This window comes from Neocloeon triangulifer, unplaced genomic scaffold, assembly GCF_031216515.1.
Source record: "Neocloeon triangulifer isolate White Clay Creek 2 clone unplaced genomic scaffold, ASM3121651v1 ptg000014l, whole genome shotgun sequence".
Lineage (NCBI taxonomy): Eukaryota > Metazoa > Arthropoda > Insecta > Ephemeroptera > Baetidae > Neocloeon > Neocloeon triangulifer.
Genome location: NW_026775556.1, coordinates 7253777 through 7274711, shown reverse-complemented (window position 1 = coordinate 7274711; position 20935 = coordinate 7253777). Strand labels below are relative to the sequence as shown.

At 41.8% G+C, this 20935-nt stretch overlaps 2 protein-coding genes across 2 annotated transcripts in view; both read right to left on the bottom strand.

The window, feature by feature from the left end:
• Nucleotides 1-20935, bottom strand: part of LOC132201628 (zinc finger protein 420-like) — a 27195-nt gene extending 6260 nt beyond the window's left edge. The window contains exons 1-3 of the mRNA XM_059627932.1: nt 20556-20935; nt 20354-20491; nt 19923-20266 (exon numbers count right to left, since the gene is read on the bottom strand). Of these exons, the coding sequence (XP_059483915.1) occupies nt 19923-20266; nt 20354-20491; nt 20556-20690 (617 nt within the window). The 5' untranslated portion in view covers nt 20691-20935. The remainder of the gene's footprint in view (nt 1-19922; nt 20267-20353; nt 20492-20555) is intronic.
• Nucleotides 6998-8552, bottom strand: LOC132200219 (zinc finger protein 596-like). The gene is made up of 2 exons (XM_059625515.1): nt 8413-8552; nt 6998-7777 (listed from the first exon to the last, which is right to left on the bottom strand). Exon 2 carries the CDS (start codon nt 7672-7674, stop codon nt 7114-7116), a length of 561 nt encoding a protein of 186 aa, XP_059481498.1. The 5' UTR covers nt 7675-7777; nt 8413-8552; the 3' UTR covers nt 6998-7113.

Genomic DNA, 20935 nt, shown 5'->3' with positions numbered 1-20935 from the left:
TCAGCTTGAACTGGCGGCCACACACACCACACTCGTAGGGCAGCACCTTGTGTCTGAGCCTCTTGTGCGTGTGCAGGTGCGCCACCTGCGAGAAGCGCTTTCCGCACAGGTCGCACAGGTGGCTGCGTTCGCCGGTGTGCGTGAGCAGGTGCCGCTTGAGGTGCGAAGTCTGCGGGAAGCGTTTGCTGCAGATTTCGCACGCGTGCGCCGCCACGTCCTTGGAGTGCTTGAAACTGATGTGGGCCTTGAGGCTGGAGCGGCGGGTGAAGGGGGCGCCGCACTGGTCGCACCGGAAGGCCTTTTCGCCGGTGTGTACGAGGTGGTGCGACGCCAGGTTGTGCCGCGCGTGAAACGCCGCCTTGCAAATGTGACACACGAATTTCTTGAGCTCGTCAAAGTGCGTCACTCGGTGGCTCCGAAGGCCCTTCAGGGAGGCGAACGTCTTCGAACACATGTCGCAGTTGAGACTCTCGTCCCTCTTCACGTGTTTCTGCTTCATGTGGGCCAACAGGTAGGCCTTGGAGGTGAACGCCTTGTCCGGACACAGGTCGCAGATGAACGGTCGCTCGTCGGTGTGCGCGCGTTCGTGGTCCGTCAGTTTGGTGCGCAGCGCGAACCGCTTTCCGCAGAAGCGACACACGAAGCGGGCGTCGTGCGTGGCGCGCACGTGTCGCTCGACGGCGGCCGCGCTCGGCAGGTCGAGCTCGCAGTGCGGACACCGCGCCGGCACGCACGTGCCGAGGTGTCGGCCGAGCTCGTCGGCGCTCTCGAATCGCGCCGGACAAGCGCGGCACGCGTGCACGAACAGGTGTTGGCGCCGCACGTGGCGCCGGATGGCCTCGAGCGAGTCATAGCGCCGCCGGCAGAAGTCGCACGTCAGCAGCACCTGCAGCGTCGAGCACACGTGGTCGCGCAGCGCCTGCTGCGAGGCGAAGCGTCGGCCGCAGCACCCGAAGCGGCGCCTGCAACACGACCGCATTTTAGCAGCTGCAACATTTTCAGGTGGACAGGCAAGCGCAAAACCAAACGGTATAAATTACAATGATATGGTGAGATTGCAAGTTACTTTTTCTTGTCTATTTATTTTATTTTACAGCTTTTGTCGCACTAACCAATTTCTTTCTTTTTTATATAAAAAAAGCGCAAATTATAACAAATATTTTTTCTTTTATAATTTTTTTTTTTACAGACAAAAGCTTTTTAAAAGTTTATCACTCGGTTTTACTTTTTACGCAGTCTAATTTTTTTTCAAAGATTTATTAAAAATCTAATTTAACAGTAATTTTATTTTTTATTTTTAACTGCCCCAAATAAGCATTTTTTTTTTATAAATTTTTTTTAATTACAATTTTTTTTAACGCTTACAATTAGGATTAATTTCAAGGAAACAATAAATTTCATTTAAAATAAAACGTTCAATTTTTGGGCTATGCAGAAAACTTTTGATTTTTTATTGAACTAAATTAATGATTTCATGATGTTAGTAACTCTACCAGGAAACTGAATTAGGTAATTATTATACATAATAAATAATTAAATCACAAAAGAGTGCTCCCTCTTGGGGCCTCTTTAAGACATTTTATGAAATAGTATTAAAATAAAAATTTAAAATACGTCAGGTTTTTTAACAATTCATGGAGTTTAAGTTTAAGACAAAAATTTAGCAGAAACCCTTGATAAACCACAGACTGGATATCAAGGTTTGCGCATTACAACAACCAAAGCAGGTTCAGATTATTGAAAAGCGTTTTTATTGGTAAAAATTTAGCTTATACCCAATCAGATTCAAAATTGTTGCGATTGCGCAAACCTTGCTGGATTACATACAAAGCGCCCAGAATCTGTGAATTTGTTTCAATGAGGATAATGCGAGAAAAGTTTAGGACATAAATGGCACGGTTTATAAATTTTAAAAATCAATATTTTATAAGACTTGAACAAATCATAAGTAAAAGTTATTGATTTTTTTTTTTTTTTTTTTTTTTTTAAATAAAAATGCTTGATGAAATAAAAATTATGTGTACAACTTTGACAATTAAAAAAGGGCTTCGCTTCATCTAACAATAGGGCGATTCTATTTTAATGTAAAAACGCCAGAAATAAATATTGAGTAGGATAATAAAAATAGTAGAAATAAAAAAAAAAAAAAAAATGAAATTATTTAAAAATAAATTGCATCAAGATGAAATATTTTTCTTGAAAATTTACAATTTCAAGAAATATTTCGTTTCAACCGTTCATATATTTCATATACACTGATAAATCTATGGCAACAAAGTGTATCTGGGCCTGGACTTGTCGACCACGTAAATCTGGTGCACATCGACCGAGTGCGCGATGAGTTCCTTTTGGTAGCGGAAGCCGGCGCCGCAGACAGGGCAGTTGTGGGGCATGAGTTGGTGCTTTTTGATCTGGTGGTACTGCAGCTGGTGCTGGCGCTGGTACGCCTTGCCGCACACGTGGCACACGGCCGGCTTCTCGCCGGTGTGCGTGAGCAGGTGGCGGTTGAGCAGGTTGGGCGCGCGGAAGCGTTTCGGACAGTGCGGACACTGGTGGCGCTTCTCGACCGGGATCTGCATGTGCTTGCGAATGTTGTGCATGCGCAGGTTGGCGCGGTGCGTGAACGTCATGGCGCAGATCTCGCACTGGAAGGCCGGCCCGTCCAGGTGGGTCATCATGTGGTCGCGCAGCAGACACTTGTAGAGGTAGGAGATGCCGCAGAAGTGGCACATGTAGCGCCGCTCGGAGGCGAAGTGCGCGCGCCGGTGCTGCGTGAGGAAACGCACCTCTTTGCCGCACACGTCGCAGATGGCCAGCGCCTCCTGGTTGTCCGTGTCGCGCTTCTGGTGCTCCTGGTGGCGGTGCTCAGCCAGCAGCCGCCGCGTCGCAAAAATCAACCAGCATTTCTGGCACTGCCATCTGCTAACAAAGCGTACCCACGCATCAGTCATTGTGGCAGTGAGGTGCGCCAGTTTCACATACCAAAAGTTTTTCACTCTTCTATTTTAATTTCAAAATAATATGTGCATTTTGTATACTTTGCTATTGCAACAATCTAATTCATCTTTAAATCATATTTTATTGAGTAAATGTAAGTTTTTAACTAGTGACTTTGTAAAGGGTCGCGTTTTCAGTCAGTGAATTAACTTTTTAAAGATCGGCTAGGTACATAAAAAATCAGAATAAAATTTAAAATTTTATATAAAAAACATCACAATTATAATTTAAAAATATTCATCCCCTTTTAAATATAATTTAGCTGCTTCATTTATACCAATATCAAGAAAAATTATTCTCTTTCTCTGCTTTGTAGATAGTGCTGATTCATGAGCAGCTCTTTGTGAACGGGGCATAGTTTGTCCACGTAAACTGATCGAATTGAAATTCCAGTATGTTATAAACCATATCAAGAGGTTTCCAAAAATATATAGTTTTGCCCCGATATCTCGAAATTTGCGGGTTTTACGGGACGTTCAAATTTGGATTTTGAAAAACTTTAAACGGCTGTATCTCGGCTTTCCGTGGTCGCACAAAGAAAATCAGGATGGTTTTGGAATCGTATTGTTGCCCTCTACAACTTTTCTTTGAGACGCAAAATCGTAGGTCACAGGTCAAGGTCACTTCCGGTGACCTCGTGACCTTTGACCTCAATTTTGAGAATTAGCCGGCACTTTTTTTGAAATTCTGAGATAGCCATTTTGTAGAACGGAAAATTTTACGTAAAATGAGTTAATAAAAAAAATGGGTATATTCTTTGTTTTTTTAATATTAAAATAGTAAAGTTAAAAAACGTGGTTTTCCGAGCTTTTCTGCTGATAAAACTTTTTTGAACCGCCATAACTTTGTTTCTGAGCGAGATAGCTCATAAGACCTAATGACAAAAAGTGTTTGTCTTGACACGACCTATCCAAATACGTATCACACTTAGTGACCAGGTCACAAAAGGTCATTGACCACGGTGACCTTTGACCTTGCAAAATTATTTCCATCAAGTATGGCACATGGTTCAAAAGAAGACATCAAGGCAATTATTTTGGTACCCGGAATTTTTCTGTAGCTCAAACAGAAGCTGATTTATCACAGTTTTTATTTATCTTCCCTAATAATTTTTGCATTTTAATTAGCAAAAACTGTGATAATTCAGCTTCTGTTTGAGCTACAGAAAAATTCCGGGTACCAAAATAATTGCCTTGATTTCTTCTTTTGAACCATGTGCCATACTTGATGGAAATAATTTTGCAAGGTCAAAGGTCACCGTGGTCAATGACCTTTTGTGACCTGGTCACTAAGTGTGATACGTATTTGGATAGGTCGTGTCAAGACAAACACTTTTTGTCATTAGGTCTTATGAGCTATCTCGCTCAGAAACAAAGTTATGGCGGTTCAAAAAAGTTTTATCAGCAGAAAAGCTCGGAAAACCACGTTTTTTAACTTTACTATTTTAATATTAAAAAAACAAAGAATATACCCATTTTTTTTATTAACTCATTTTACGTAAAATTTTCCGTTCTACAAAATGGCTATCTCAGAATTTCAAAAAAAGTGCCGGCTAATTCTCAAAATTGAGGTCAAAGGTCACGAGGTCACCGGAAGTGACCTTGACCTGTGACCTACGATTTTGCGTCTCAAAGAAAAGTTGTAGAGGGCAACAATACGATTCCAAAACCATCCTGATTTTCTTTGTGCGACCACGGAAAGCCGAGATACAGCCGTTTAAAGTTTTTCAAAATCCAAATTTGAACGTCCCGTAAAACCCGCAAATTTCGAGATATCGGGGCAAAACTATATATTTTTGGAAACCTCTTGATATGGTTTATAACATACTGGAATTTCAATTCGATCAGTTTACGTGGACAAACTATGCCCCGTTCACAAAGAGCTGCTCTCATACACCATAAATTTTTGTTCTAAATCCAATTACGACTAACAATAAGTAATGATGACTGCCTCAATTTCTTGAGCTCCATTTTGAACAGAATATAATAAAATCTCCCAAAGTCAAGAAATATGTCTGATAATGGAAGACGCTATTTTTTCTAAAATATCAGTTCAATCAATTTTTCTGTCATATTGAGCGTCAGAAAAAAAGAATTTTTTTTTTCAAAAATAATAATAATAATAAAGATTATACAATTTATTCTAAAATTGGATACACTTGCTACTTATTTCTTTATCTTTTAATAGGACCATGGACAGAAGTCTCAGATTGAGTTGTCATTTGTTAATTTAATATTTTGACCATTTTGACTTGAAACTGTATACAATTATTTTTCGCAGCGAAACTCTGTGAATTTCAGTAAAATATTATTGATCAAGTTTGAGTTAACTAATTTTGCTTTTTTACTGCTATATCTATGTCTACTTCAATTTAAATCCGGAAAGAAGACTTAAATATTAGTTTTATTAAAAACTAACATACTTTCATGACCAGCACTTTTACATCATTTATTAAACATAATTTATTGATGTCTTAACCATCCAACTTAAAATTCAAAATTCAAACAAACTACTTTAAAAACTGCCCACATATTCAAGAAACCGTGAACTAAAGTTTAAATTTATTTCTGCAAGAAATACACCAATTTATATTTTTTTTCCAGATCCCTTTATTTGAGGAACAAAAATCACGTTGAAATGTTTATTAACTCGTTACTGCCTAACGACGATGCGTCTGTTGTGTCTGGCCAAATCGTAGGAGTGGATTTGGTGCTGCTGGAAGGAATGAGCGACCAGGTCCTTGATGAGCTTGAAGCCCTGCTGGCACACGGGGCACGAGTAGGGCAGCACCTTGTGCGTGTTCATCTGGTGCTCGCGCATTTTGTCCTCGCGCGTGAAACTCATGTCGCAGTGGCCGCACGGAAAGGGTTTCTCGCCGGTGTGCGTGCGGACGTGCCTTTCGAGGTGGGTCGGCGCCACGAAGCTCTTGGGGCAAAAGGTGCACGCGTACTTGCGGGGGGGTCGGCGCTGCGCGTGGTGGTAGTTGACGTGCCGCTTCAGGTTCTGCGGGTGCGAAAAGGTGGCCGGGCAGAACTCGCACTGCTGCTCGCGCACCCCCAGGTGCACGGTCATGTGGTTCTGCAACTGGTGCCGGTACATCATGGCCAGGCCGCAGAAGTCGCAGCTGAAGCGCCGCTCCGAGGCCACGTGCAGCCGCAGGTGCACGTTCAGCGCCTCGCGCTTCTTGAACTGCCGCGAGCAGATTTCGCACAGCAACGACGGCTCGCGCGGCCGCACCTCCGCCCTGTGCTCCCGCCGGTGCATTTCCAGCTTTTCCCGCGTTTCGAATGTGAGCCAGCAGGAGTTGCATTGCCATCTGCCAACAATAAACTCAGCGTCATCAACACGGCTGATGGGCAGACCATTTCGATTCTTGATTTAATCCTCATTTTCGCTTTTGGAATATGCAATGGGGGGTTTTTTTTATTGAAAATAAATAAAATGTCGAATTTTGTTAGAAATTATCAGTCCTTGAAGATGGAAATTTATTAATTATTTTATTTATAACAAAAAATGGCTAATTAATTTGAAAATATTCTTTGGTAAAATTTAATATTATGTTATTCAAATGCAATAAAATTAAATCAATTTAAGATACAATGATATCTCAATTTGGCTTGCAAATTTGCACTTTATTTTTCTTCATTTTTTTTTTATTTTCCCTGTAAAAGGTTTGTAAATTCTTTGGACTTATTGTTAGTAGAGAATTGATAATTTAAAATAATTATCATAAAAACTGTATACTTTATAATCATTGCATTGCCGTTGGCCCTCAATTTTTAAGTAAAAATAGAAAGATTTCCTCAAGATTTCAGTATTGCTTGCAAAATATTTCTCAATTAAAACACTGGCCCTTTTTATTTCCATCGAATTAAACTTTTAAATTTCCTCAAATGTTCACTTCTAAAGTGTCTTTCTTTTTCATCTAAATTATTATTTTAATCGCGGTTGAGTTTAAATTAAAAAGCAAAATGGCAATTTTCAAGAAAAATCGTCAACGTGAAAAGAAATAAAATTATTTTTATTACAAGAGAGCATAATTCAGACAATCAAAATAAAAATCTCTGGTTATTTCTACACGTCTTGATAATCAACATAATAAGTTCAGTGCGGAATTCACGGTCGGACGACCAGTCGTTGTTTGGCCCTTGACAAATCGTATAAATGAGCCTTGTGCACCTCAAAGGAGTGGGCGACGAGTTCCTTAACAAGTCGGAAACCAGCCCCGCACATGGAGCAGCGCTGGGGCATGACATTGTGGTGCTTCAGTTTGTGCTCGCGCAATTTGTCGTCGCGCGAAAATCGCCAGTCGCACAGGTCGCACGCGTACGGTTTTTCGCCAGTGTGCGTGCGAATGTGCCTCTGCAGGGGCAGCAGGTCGGTGAACCTTTTCGGACACAGGTGGCACACGTGCTTCTTCTCGGGCCGTTTGTTGAGGTGGTGCTCGCGCACGTGGCGCCGCAGACTGGACGGGTGGTTGAACGTCTTGGCGCAGAAGTGGCACTGCTGCTCCTTGGCGTCCAGGTGGACGTGCATGTGGTTCGAGATGAGGTGTTTGAAGACAAACGTGATGCCGCAGAAGTCGCACTTGTACACGCGCTCCGAGCCGAGGTGCAGCCGGTAGTGCACGCGTAGCGCCGACCGGTGTTTGAACGTTTTCGAGCAGATTTCGCACATGGCCGTGAGTGGCTGCCGCTTTTCTTGGCGGTGCTCCTTTTTTCGATGCGCGACCAGAATGTCGCGGGTGTAGAAAAATTCCCAGCACGTGTTGCATTGCCATCTGCCAACAGAGGCTCGCGGTTAGACAATAATGGTCACTTTTACAAAGAGTCAGATTTTGATTTGCTGGAGACGAGCGCTCATTCAGTGGCTATTTTTTTTGAGGATTTGAGAATTTAATATCTTTAAAATTTTGAAACTCCCAGATGCGATTGGCATCACAACAATACAAATCTTTTTAATTGAAAAATCAGTGAAAATAATTTCTTATACAATTTAGCAACATGTCTATTTAAATACTAGAGAAAGCTATGAAGATAAATTTAGGAAAACATCAATGGTGTAATTTTCTTGTAAATGATTAAATGAGAATTGCGTAAAATACGTAAAATAACAATAAAAAACTTCCCAAGCAGGTGGAAGCAACATAATGCTATAGTTTTTCTTCCGAACAGCTGAAAAATAACTTTTTCCCATTTTGCAGTTTTATGAAATCATTTAATAGCATCCAATCCAAAACAAGTTGTTTTTCTGCTCATTTTTCAATTTTTGTTTTTAATCAACCTTGCAAAATATCTATAAAGACTTTTAATTGCATTAATTAATTAAAAATTGAAACAATTGCGCCCTGATTTAACACTCGTCCCCGAACATTATTTCTACATGGCACTATTTTGACTTCTTAAATTTTTCAACCGTCCAAGTATTCCTAATCTTTGGTGGTGATTCGTTTGCGCGACATGTCGTAGGCGTGCACTTGGTGTTGCTCAAACGAGTGCGAGACGAGCTCTTTGACCAATCGGAAGCCCGCGTTGCACACCGGACACACGTAGGGCATCATCTGGTGGGCCTTGAGCTGGTGTTCCTTCAACTTGTCCTCTCTGGAGTAGCTCAGCTCGCAGTGGCCGCACGGATAGGGTTTTTCGCCCGTGTGCGTGCGGATGTGCCTTTCAAGGTGGGTCGGCGCCGGAAAGGTTTTCGGACAGTACGAACACGCGTACTTTCGCTCGGGCCGACCCTTGCCGTGGTGGTACTGGATGTGCTTGCGGAGGCTGTGCGGGTGCGAGAAGAGGGCGGCACAGAACTCGCACTGGTGGTCGCGCACGTCCATGTGCACGTACATGTGGTCGCGCAACTGGTGCTTGAAGACAAAGCGGATGCCGCAAAAGTTGCAGAGGAAGCGGCGCTCGGAGGCGATGTGCAGCCGCCGGTGGTAGCGCAGCGCCTCGCGCGTTTTGAACAGTTTCGAGCAAATTTCGCACATGGCCGTGAGCCGCGTGTCCTTGTGCTCCTTGCGGTGCGACTCGAGCGCGGCCTTTGAGGGGTACGTGCTCCAGCAAGTCCCGCACTGCCATCTGCTAACAGAGCTGAATGGCACACCACGGTTAGTCATCTGCTCATTTTCAGTAATTTTTTCGTAAAAAAATCAGCATTCAGAGTGGCAAGTGCAAGGAGTGTGCGCAAGGACACCACGGTAATCATAACAAAAGTAAATTATTGGAATGTTTTTTTTTTTAAAGTAAAAATCTAGGTGCTTCGACAATTTTTTCTGTCTTTGGGTTAGTTATAATTTTAATTGCGTCATGAATTGGACCATTTTGAATTACTCTATGCAATTATCACTACGGTGGTCATATTACAGTTCAATGTAATTAATTTATCTCAATATTCACTTTTGACGGCATTTCAAGACCATTTTGAATAATTTGGCAATTTCATTCAAAAGCAAAATTTTATATTTTACTTTAAGCGTATAAATTTGATGATATCGAGTAGCTATGATACAATACTGCTTTAAAAATATTTTTGTTAAATATAAGTTAAAAATAAATAATAATAATTGATTGATCAAGGAAACAAAATTTAAAATGACACAACTTTCAGTGTTGTAACATATAAGCTGATGCAGCTAAAACTGTTTTCTAACTTCATGAAAGTAGTAAAATTACTTTCTTAGATAAACTGCTGGCTTCAAAATTATTCTTTAAATTTCCAACTTTTTCATCATTTTTATGTTAAAACTTTCAGCACATTAATTAATTTATACACATAAAAAAAAATGTAAAAGGTAGGAAATTTTAGCGTTTAGTTTAAACATTTAAAAATATAATACTTAAGGAAAAGTTGAAATTAATTCAATTTACATGATAAATTTTCCTAATTTACAGCAAAATACTGTTTTGTCTTGGAACACCGTCAAATCAACAGGGAATTTGAAAAATTCATAAAAATAAAAAGTTACAACCGACGATGGCATAATTATAGTTTTTTTGTTCACAAAAACAGTCTCTAAGGCTTGGTGATGATGCGTTTTCGCGACATGTCATAGGCGTGGACCTGGTGCTGCTCGAACGAGTGTGAGACGAGTTCCTTGACAAGGCGGAAGCCCTTGTTGCAGACTGGACACACGTAGGGCATCAGCTGATGGGCCTTGAGTTTGTGCTCCTTGAGTTTGTCCTCGCGCGAGTAGGTGAGGTCGCACAGGTCGCACGGGTAGGGCTTCTCGCCGGTGTGGGTGCGCATGTGGCGCTCGAGGTGGATGGGCGCGGTGAAGCGGCGCGGGCAATAGGTGCAGGCGTAGCGCTTCTCGGGCGCGCCCTTGATGTGCATGTCGTTGATGTGGCGGCTGAGGCTGCGGGGGTGCGTGAACGAGGCGGCGCAGTACTCGCACTGCAGGTAGCTCTTGTCCAAGTGCACGTGCATGTGGTTGCGCAGGACGCACTTGTGGAGGAACGCGATGCCGCAGAAGTGGCACGCGAAGCGGCGCTCGGAGGCGATGTGCAGCCGCCGGTGCTGGTACATGACCTCGCGCGTCTTGAACTGGCGGGCGCAAATGTCGCACATCGCAGAGACCTCCGAGGTCTTGTGCACCTGCTTGTGCTCTTTCAGTTGCTCCTTTTTCTCGAAGCTCATCCAGCAAGTGCGGCACTTCCATCTGCCAACAGAGCTCAACGTCAAAACCCTGCTTGGCTGTGGTTTCACATTCATTCATAATACTAAAGGTGGTTTCTCAAAAGTATCAAATGGTCTTTCTATTTTTCCTTTCAGGTGTTAATAAAAGCATATTTAACAATAAGTTATTTTGATTCTTTAGCAATTTCAAAAAGTATATTTGTATTTTCTTTATCCAAATTGATTGAAATTAAAAAAAAAACAGATGCTAATCAAGATTCATATTTCTGTTGTTTACTTTCAAAATAAGGAGAATAAAAAAATTTCCCCGCTGCCACCTCCTAGCTACGGAATGAAATTGTATTTTTGAAGGCTTTCAGTAGATAGAATAAGATCTAAAACTTTTTAATTCACAATCCAGTAATCACAAAACAAATCAGGCTTCATTATTTTATCAACAGAAGGAAAAACTTGTTAAATCTCACTGACAATTTTAAATTAGATTATCTGATAGACAGAAGTGAGCATTAAAAAAATTTAAATTGAAACAGGACGAAAAAATCAGCATAAATTATAAATTGAAAGATTCTACTATGGTGCAGATTAATTATATCTCACTTTAAATTTCCCGCGTTTGTATATTTTTTTTATAATATATGGCTATATTTTATACGAAAGAGTTTGTCTTATTTAACTTTTTACATTACATAATTACTCATTGTGACCAGTGGCTCTAGCGGCCGAGCGCTCTTCTTTGAAGGAGAGTGTGCCGTGCTTTAGCAAGTTGTTTGCTAGTGAAGAGCCATTGCGCCATTCACCTCAGTAATGAATATTCTTCTCATGTATTTTCAGTTTTGTCTTAGTTATTTTTTGTGTATTGACTTGATGTAAAATGAGGTAAGTTTGTATTTCAATTATTGATTGGAGCATAAATAAATATATAAATGATGTATTAATTTAATTTTTCCTTTTTTTTATTTCTGTACAAAACTTCTATATGATGAATCAACTGATATGGCACATAATAAATAAATATTAAACCATACGGATGAAAATCAAAAGTTTCAGTTAGCAGTCTTTAATGAAAAAATTGTGAGATTCACTACGATTTGTTAAATATCTTTTATAGTCGTTTATTTGTATAACTCAAGCTCAGTTTCTTTTCGGCCTGCAGATCTGGGTTTTTGCAAATCGAGCGCCTGAACTTGGTGTTCCTGAAAGGTGTGCACAGCCAGTTCCTTCAATAGGCGGAAGCCGGCGTCGCACACCGGACACACGTAGGGCATGCGTTTGTGGACACGCAAATTGTGGTCATTGAGTTTATCCGCGTGCTGGTAGTGTTTGTTACAAAGGGTGCACTCGTAGGGGCGCTCGCCGGTGTGCGTGACCAGGTGGCGGCGGACGGAGGCCGGCGCCAGGAACAGTTTCGGACAGTACGGACACTTGTGTCTCTTTTGCTCAGGCGCGGCCAGGTGGTGGCGTTTGTAGTGGTGCCTCAGGTTGGCCGGGTGCGAGAACGTCTCGGCGCAAACCTCGCACTGGAAGGTGCGCAGGTCGAGGTGCGTCATCATGTGGTCGCGCAACTGGTACTTGTGCAGGTAGGCGACGCCGCAAAAGTGGCACACGTAGCGCCGCTCGGAGGCAAAGTGCGCCCTTCGATGCTGCAGGACGAGACGCCGGGCGGCGAATTGCTTGCCGCACACGTCGCACATGGCCGGGGCAGCCGCCGCGTGCGACGATCTTTTGTGCTCCAGTTGGTGCTCGCGCAGCAGACTCCGCGTGCCGAAAGTGCACCAGCACCGCGCGCATTGCCATCTGCCAACAGAGCAAACCGTCAGCGTCTCTTTCTTTTTCTCTCTTCTCCGTCACCACGCCGCGCAAATTGTGGTAATTCAATGAGAATCGATTCCCGACATTTTAGTCCAATTCAAATTTCTTCCAAAAATTTTATTTTCAGAAAAAATATTTTTGTAAAAAATTTCAGTCTTAACATGTAATTAGAACAGAATTACATTTATAATAAAAGAAATTTAAATATTTAATAGGAAGTACTGCAGATTTTCCAGTTTGCTGTATTGGATAATTCAATAAGTTATTAAATTCGCTTGATTTCCATTCTGCATGGATTCTGAAACTGGAAGTAGGAATTTTAAAAGTTTGAAAATTTCTCTTCTTTCCAACACCGATTCACATTGTGAAATTATTGAAAAAGGGTTAGTGAATTTATAGGAATTAACAATGTAGAGCAGGATAATATATTATCCCTCCTATAAAACAATTAAAAACTCACAAAACCTATTGAGGAATTGCCATTTTTTTAATGAAAACAAAATGATAAATATTAGTTAAATTGGAATAATTTGATTAGAAAATTCCGGTTTCTTGAGAGACAAATTTAAAATCATGTCATTTAAAAAAGCTCCTTTTAATTCATTTAAATTTTAGATTTATTTATTAATAATAATTAATTAATGGCTAGATTTGAAATTCACAATTACCATAAATTATAGTTTTTATCATAATTTTTTTATTCTAGTTCAAAAAATTATTTAGAAAAATTTCTTTTTTTTTTACTGCAAAACTTTAGCAGGCAAAATAAAAATTCCTTAATACTGCAGATTTTGATTATTACATAAAATACATTTTATTATCTAATTCATCTAACATTTATTTCATCTTTGCTTTTCAAAAACCAATAAAAATTTAATAATTACACAAATTATAACTAAATGCAATTTAAGTTACTTTTATTTTAAGGAACCAGCGAAAAAAGTTCTTTTTGCAGCTTTAAATGTAAGTGGCATGCGCCTCGAGACAGTGGTCAGCAAGGGCCTGCCGCGTCCTCACGCCCAGTTTGCAAACGGAGCACTGGTGGGGCATGATTTTGTGCACGGAGGCTCTGTGGGCCCGCATGTTGTAGCTGGAGGCGAACTTGGCGCCGCAGACGTTGCACTCGTAGGGCCGTTCGCCGGTGTGGACGCGCATATGGCGTTCAAGGTGGCTGCGGCGGCAGAAGGAGCGCGGACAGGCCACGCACGGGAAGGCGTCGTTCATGATTCCGAGGTGGACAACGTTGACGTGGTCGTTCAGGATGTTGAGGTGCTTGAAGCTCTTGTTGCAGTAGGCGCACTCATAGGGCCGCACGGCCATGTGGGTGCGCACGTGCTTGGTGATGGTCTCCTTGTGGTGGAAGGTGCGCTTGCAGAAGTCGCACTCGAGCTTCTTGGGGAAGTGCACGATGCGGTGGCGCGCCAGAGCCTTCGAGCTCACCACGTGTTTGCCGCAAACCTCGCACATGAATGTCCGCGCGGCCGCGAAATGCCGCCGCAGGTGCGTCTGCAGCTGCTCGTGCGACACTGCGACCACATCGCACTTCGGACACGACAGCTTAGTCGTCTCGGCCGAGGCGCCAGGACACCTGGAAGCAACGCGTGACCATATCAAGAACGAGGACGCAACGCGTTGCTTTGCGATTTTTTATTTCATCTTGAAACACCATGCGAGAGCAAGTTAGATTTAATTAGTTGTAACGATTTCAGAATGCCCAAACTTTTACTTTTTCATTTCATGAATAAAGTTTTTTTTTAATTGTTAAATTGGTAACTAGATTTGTTTGTGACCAAATTTTAAGATTTATCAGCAGTCCAGGTTTCCTGAAACCAAATTTCACAGTGTGTTTCTTCATGCTGCTTCATACCAATAACTTCCAATGTTTAATCATGAACTTGAACTAAAATATTTTAAATAATTAGGTTTTTACAAAAAATATAATCAATTTATATTGGTTCAATTTTATAATTGATGAATATGATTGATCTAAAAAATATTATTTATATTTTACTCTCCATAAATTACTGAATTACATCAATAAACATAAAAAGAAATTTGCAAAAGATTGAGAGCGTTGAATAATTTTAATTAATCAAAAGGTCAAAAAGAGCAAAATTAATAATTGGAAAGATCAATTTAATTAATCACAGCAACACCGATGCACAGTAAAAGGCATTTAAACTCATCTGTGAATTATTTCTGACACAAAATTGTTCATGTAAAAATTGCAACAACAAAATTTACTCTCCCCCTTATTTGCTTGGACTATAAAATTGAAAACGAATCTACAAAAAAACATCTTTCAAATCCTACGTTATTTCATGGAACCGAATTTATTTATTTCCCTTCATGTAATTGCAAATAGTTATATTTCTATTGTTGCATTATGAAGTTCATTTCAAATGTAAAGATTGTGCGCCTTGATGCAGTGATCGATGAGTGCATTTTTTATTTTGAAGCCCGACTCGCACAGGCTGCAGGGGTAGGGCATGATTTTGTGCACACTCAGTCTGTGGCTCTTCAGCATGCTACCCTGTGTGAACTTGAGGTCGCACTGGTCGCAAGAGTGGGGCCGTTCGCCAGTGTGGGTCAGCATGTGTCGGTCCAGGTGGCACTTGCGGCTGACTTTGATAGTGCACAGGGGACACTGAAAGGTGGCCTTTTTCTGCGAGTGGACGTTGGCGATGTGCCGCGTGAGGCCGCAGTTGAGGGTGAAGCAGCGGGCGCAGTGCTCGCACTGGAAGGCTTTAATTCGCATGTGCACTCGCATGTGCTCGCAAATTTTGGGCTTACGCGTGAACGACCTGCCGCACAGGTCGCACACAAACTTGCGAGGAAAGTGAATAACGCGGTGCTGCTCGAGGCCGCGATTTTCTTGGAACGTTTTGCCGCACACGTCGCACACGCAAAAACGCTTTTCCTTAAAGTGGCGCAGACGGTGGTCGTGCAGGTGGTATCCTCTGCGAAACATCTTTCCGCAGATGTTGCACGGATCCTTCGGCCTCTGACTGCGAACAGACAGTCCATTAGTGCTGGAAGGCTGCCAGAGGACGTTGCGATTTGATTTTAACTTTCATGGTCCTAGTGTTCCCCCCCCCCCCCCCCCGATAATTAGATACGTTTTTATCCGATTAAATTATTTTTCTTTCTTTCCAAAATTCAATGAATGAAGCAGATTGAAGTAAAAAATTTTAATCTGTAATAACAAGTTATTTTAAAACAGTTTGGCAGCAACAGAAAATCAGCCATTTTAGCAAAAATCGTCTATGTTAAATGCAGGAGTAGAAAACGGGAGATGTCGGAACATATTATTTTCCTTAAAATGTGTCAAGATATTATTCAATCATGTTGAATTTTGAAATTTTTAGCAATAATGATAAATGATTTTGTATTAAACGCTTTTGCGTACAACTGGGGTGCAATGCAAACACCCTACTCAACACAGAAGAACAACCCTTCACTCGCAGTCCCAGCATGAGAAATCACTCAGGTTTCCCTGAGAAAAATCCTCCTGGTGTGGGATGATAAAGCGACTGCCAATCAATTTGACGTAGAATGTTAATGTTTCATAATAATTAATACCTTTTAATTATTTCTGACAATCAGATCTATACAATTCAAACGATAAAGAAATATTGAAAGTTATTAACTAATTCAAACGTATTCAAAGCTCAATTTCAATACCAATACTGGCATTTGTGTTTCAATTTTAACTGCTTTGTCTATTAATTCATAATTATTCAGATGTTTTAATTTTTACTTTGAATATTTTATTTCCATCTAAACTATTAGTGAAACAGCTCTCGGTGCTTATTTAGAGCGGATTTTGACTTGAGTCCTGTGTTGCAAATAAGGCACAAGTGTGGCATGACTCCGTGTTTGCCCATTTTGTGAGTTCTGAGCTGACTGGACTGCGCAAAGCTCCACTCGCAGAGGTCACACGAAAACGGTTTTTCGCCCGTGTGCGTCCGCATGTGTCTTTGAACGTGGTACTTTCCGGGCAGCAGTTTTTCGCACACCGGGCACGGCACGTGGTCGCTCTTGTCCTTGAGGTGAATGGCCCTTTGGTGCCTCTGCAGGGCTTGTTTGCCCTTGAAAGTGCCGCCGCACATCTCGCACGTCCACGCGGCAGGGCAGAAGTTGTGCACGCGCATGTGGGACTCGATGCAGCTGCGAGCAAAGAACGAGGCGCCGCACAGGGCGCATTCGAACGTTCGCAGTTGCGGGAAGTGCGTGACGCGGTGGCGCTGCAGCAGCCGCTCCGTCCGGCACAGTTTGCCGCATACGTCGCACACCCTGCGAACCGCGACAATATATTTAACGCCCCATTTCAAGGCTAAATTTTTGAATGCATTATTTATTCAATTATTAATATTTTTAACACAACGGTCAGAAAACTTATGAAGGTTTCAGAGTTTGAAACTATATTACGTCATTTAGAAACCAATAGCAATTTTATTACTAAATCGTATTACGCTTCTTCCAAATTCAATTAAAGGAAGTGTTAGCCCATTTAAAGATTAAAGCAACAAAAATTAAAGTCAGAAAAGGACTGGAAAGAATTTTCTATACACAATCTGATGTTGGATTTTTACTATTTTTAATTAAATAACTTCATAATTATATACATCAGTTTTTAATTATAAGAGTTGTCCATGATCAATGCATGAAAACGTCTCATTGAAGAAAAAATTGTTTTAATTATTTTACAATTAAAGCAATTGAAGACTTTACATAACTAGAAAGCTGCATATATATGTAGGTTAGATCATAAATATATATAATTTAATTTTCCAGTCAAAATCTGTACCTACTGTTCATGATACCTAAGATTCACACATTTTTTTCTATTTTAAACTTTTAATATAAAAATTTGCTATGCTTTTACCTTTAATAAATTGAATAAATATAATAAATTACACTCCATTAATTTTCAAATTAAAAAAAAAACATATCATAAAAAGATAACTTGCAAAAGACTTCAATTTAAAAAACAAAAATTTATGGATATCAGACAATCCATGTTTAAATATGTAATCCGTGGACATCAAGGCTGTGTGCCAGCAATTCGCGTTTGATCCGAAAGCCCATGGGGCAATGCTTGCAATTGTGCGGCATGACCTTGTGTACCGACATTTTGTGCGAGATTAGTCGATTTCGGTAGCCGTAGTTAGCGTCGCACAAGTCGCAGGCGTACGGCCTCTCACCCCTGTGCGTCCGCAGGTGGCGGTCAAGACACCGTTTGTTGTTCAGCACTAAATCACACAGGGTGCACTTCTGAGGGTCGTTGTTGATGTTTTCGTGTTTGTTCTGAATGTGTCCGCGCAACGTTCGCTCCACTTTAAAGGCGGCGCCGCACTCGTTGCAGACGTACGTGCGGATGTCCAAGTGGGTCTTAATGTGTTCAAGGACGGCACCTTTCATGACGAAGCGCCGCTTGCAGAAGTCGCATTCATAGCGGCGCGGCATGTGTGTAAAGCGGTGTTGGCGCAGACTGCCTTTGTCCATGCAAACGCGGCCACAGACCTGATTATGGACCCAACAGTTACTCTCCAGAATAAACTATTTTTTTTTCTTCATAAAAACCACAAATTTGTTTAATTTCTTTAACAATATTTTTGTTATTTGTTATTTTTTTTTTTCTAATTGTCTCGAGTTTTAATTTAAAAATTTTCGAGATATTTTTCTGTCTTTACCTCACATATGGCAGGTCTTACAGGCTCGAAATGTCGCAAGCGGTGCCTATGGAGCCTGTACTCGCCTATGAACGTCTTCCCACAAACTTCACATGGCAAGGGGATTTGTTCCTTTGACATCGGCTTGCGCTCCTCAGGCTGGCTGCCACCCTTGTTGCGGTTGCGAATGCGTTTGGGGCCCAAAGGTGGAAAGAAGCGTTCCCAGCTGGGGTCCCACTGCTCCTCATCACTGTCGAACAGTGCTTACTTTAGTTTGGATAAAAAGCAATTTACAAAATAACCAAGTTTTGAATAAATGTGAGCTAATTTTCACTATAAAAGAGCTTTTCCTAGCAAAGAGCAGGGACCCCAAACGCTTCACAATTCGGCGCCCAGTACTTTAGAGCAAAATATTAGCCGTATTTAATTTTTCGTTACGTTGCACATATCAGTTTATGCTATTATAAATATAAAGATATAGAAAAATTCATTGATAAAAAACTGACTGTAATGTAAGTAGTTTAAAATTTGTATTACTGATTACAGTGGAATTCCTTTTTTTTACTGACTTGCTCTAAATGCAAAATATTAATGAGTCTAGCCATTTAATGAAATAATTTATTAAGAAATTACAAAGATATGCAAAATTGAAGTTTCTCAGATAAATTTCTGATGCGCCTCCTGGCAGTGTTGTCGGTACAGGGGTCTATTCCGAAAACCCTGTCCGCAGAATTCGCAGATGTGTGGCATGATGCCGTGCTTGCCCATCTTGTGGGTGCGCAGCTGACTGGATTGTGTGAACTTCCAGTGGCACATGTCGCACGCAAAGGGCTTTTCGTTAGTGTGGATGCGCATGTGGCGTTTCAGGTCCTCGCCGCGCGCAAAACGTTTCAGGCACACAACACACGTGAGGGCCTTCTCGGCGCTGCCGTGCAGCGTCCGCATGTGCGTGGTCAGGGTGTTGGATTGACTGAAGTGCTGGCCGCACAACTCGCACTGATATGTGACGCCCAAGTGGCGCTCAAGGTGTTGCCCCAAGTGCCGTTTGTACACAAACTGTTTCTCGCAAAAATCGCAAGTGAACTCGGGCGGCAGGTGCACCTTGAAGTGGCCGCTCAGGTGGCTGCTGCTGCGGTAACTGCGGCCGCACATGTGGCATACGAACGGCCGCTTACACCTGCAAGCACAAGCCTCCAGTCAGCCACCGAGGTGCACTCTCTTTGTCCGACCTTTCGTTGGAATCTTGATTTTCGTGCCAGGTATGAAAATACTTCTTTACTGCCAGTTAATTGATATTTTAAAATATTCTTAATTTTAGTTTTCAAATTCCTGCCTCAGTAATTTCTGATGTGATTATATTTGAAAATAGTTTCCAGTAGTTTTGTTATGTTTAGATGTGGAGGGACATCAGCATACAAGTGGGAGACCCTGACCTTTATATAGTCTGCAGAAAGGAGCTGTAGGTATAATTAAATTTTACTTTACTTTGTTTGAAAATCTAAAAAATTTGCCAAAGTTTCAAAATTTAACAAAAAATTACCATCAAAATAAATAGAAAAAAACTATGACATTTTTTTTTTTTTTTTAAATAAGAAGTGAAACCCAAAATAAATTAAATTTTTAATTGCAGACAGACTCCCTTCTGCAAAAAAGTTTAAAATCCTAACTAAAGCTCGTTGTCGATGCATTTTCAAATTGTTGCCGCGGCTCCGAGCTGAAAACCCTGGCTAACTCTATAGGTACATACAAAGTATCGGACACGGACAAACTAACTACTAGGCAAGCAAAAACTAACTTAGAGACACTCACCCTGGACTTTCTTTGTTGTCCTTTGGTTTGCGTCCGCGCTTCCTGGGCACCTTGGTTGCTGGGGTGGGCGTCTCGTCCTTCTTGGCTGCCTTCTTAGGAGCTTCCTCAACTTCTTCCTCCTCCTCCTCCTCCCTGAAGTCATCCTCAGAGTCGCTGTCAGTCTGTTTCCTCTTGCGGCCGCGCCTACTGGCCTTTCTCGCTGCCTTTCGTACAGGTCGCCGTCTCCTTGGACGCGATTGCTCTTCCTCCTCCTCTTTTATCAAAACTTCAGGCTCTGGTTGCTCTGGACTATCCGATCGAAAGCCATCGTCGGCATTGAAGTCATCAGGCTCATTATCCAATATCTGTAAAATAATTGTGTTAAAATATTGGAATAAAGAATTTTAAATTTTTTGCGCCAAGATTTTGATTTTGCGTTAAAGAAAACTGGCCTCAGGCTTGACCCCATCCACCAGGGATTCGAGGAGGTGCTCAGTCTTGACAGCTTTGTCTCTGAACTCGCTCAGCAGGTCCAGTTTGTATGCGCACTCGCCGCACATGATTTTGGGCAGCCGGTCCTGCTCTATCACCTGTCCAAATTTGACATTAATTATTTCAAAATCGTACAAGGCATTGTAAATTTCAACGACTTACGTGGACAGGAAGGCATTCGGCAATCTTTTTGGCAAGGCTCCTGGCCAAGCCTTCGGCTTCAAAAATCTGATGCCGCACTATGCTAAGGGTGTCGGTGCCGCAAAGACGGCACATATCGGCCACGTTCGACGCCATCTGCGCCGCAAAGCCACTAGCCAGGTTTACAAGACAGACTCACTGCCTTTTCGGCGCCCGATGAGTACATTTAACGGCCACAAATACCAACCTCCAGCTCCGAAAAGGGCGGACCGGCCGACTCTTCTCGTAATGGCGTCCAAATCCAAACGTCAATTTTAATCCCCGAGGGGAAGAAGAGGAGAGCAGCGAGGGAACGCGATCCAGACGCGATCCAACGCGATTCGGTGTTTTTTGGCCAACAA

Coding starts and splice junctions, on each gene's coding strand:
- LOC132200219 (XM_059625515.1), bottom strand. CDS start 7,674: ATGTGCGAAATCTGCTCGAAAACGTTCAAACACCGGTCGGCGCTACGC.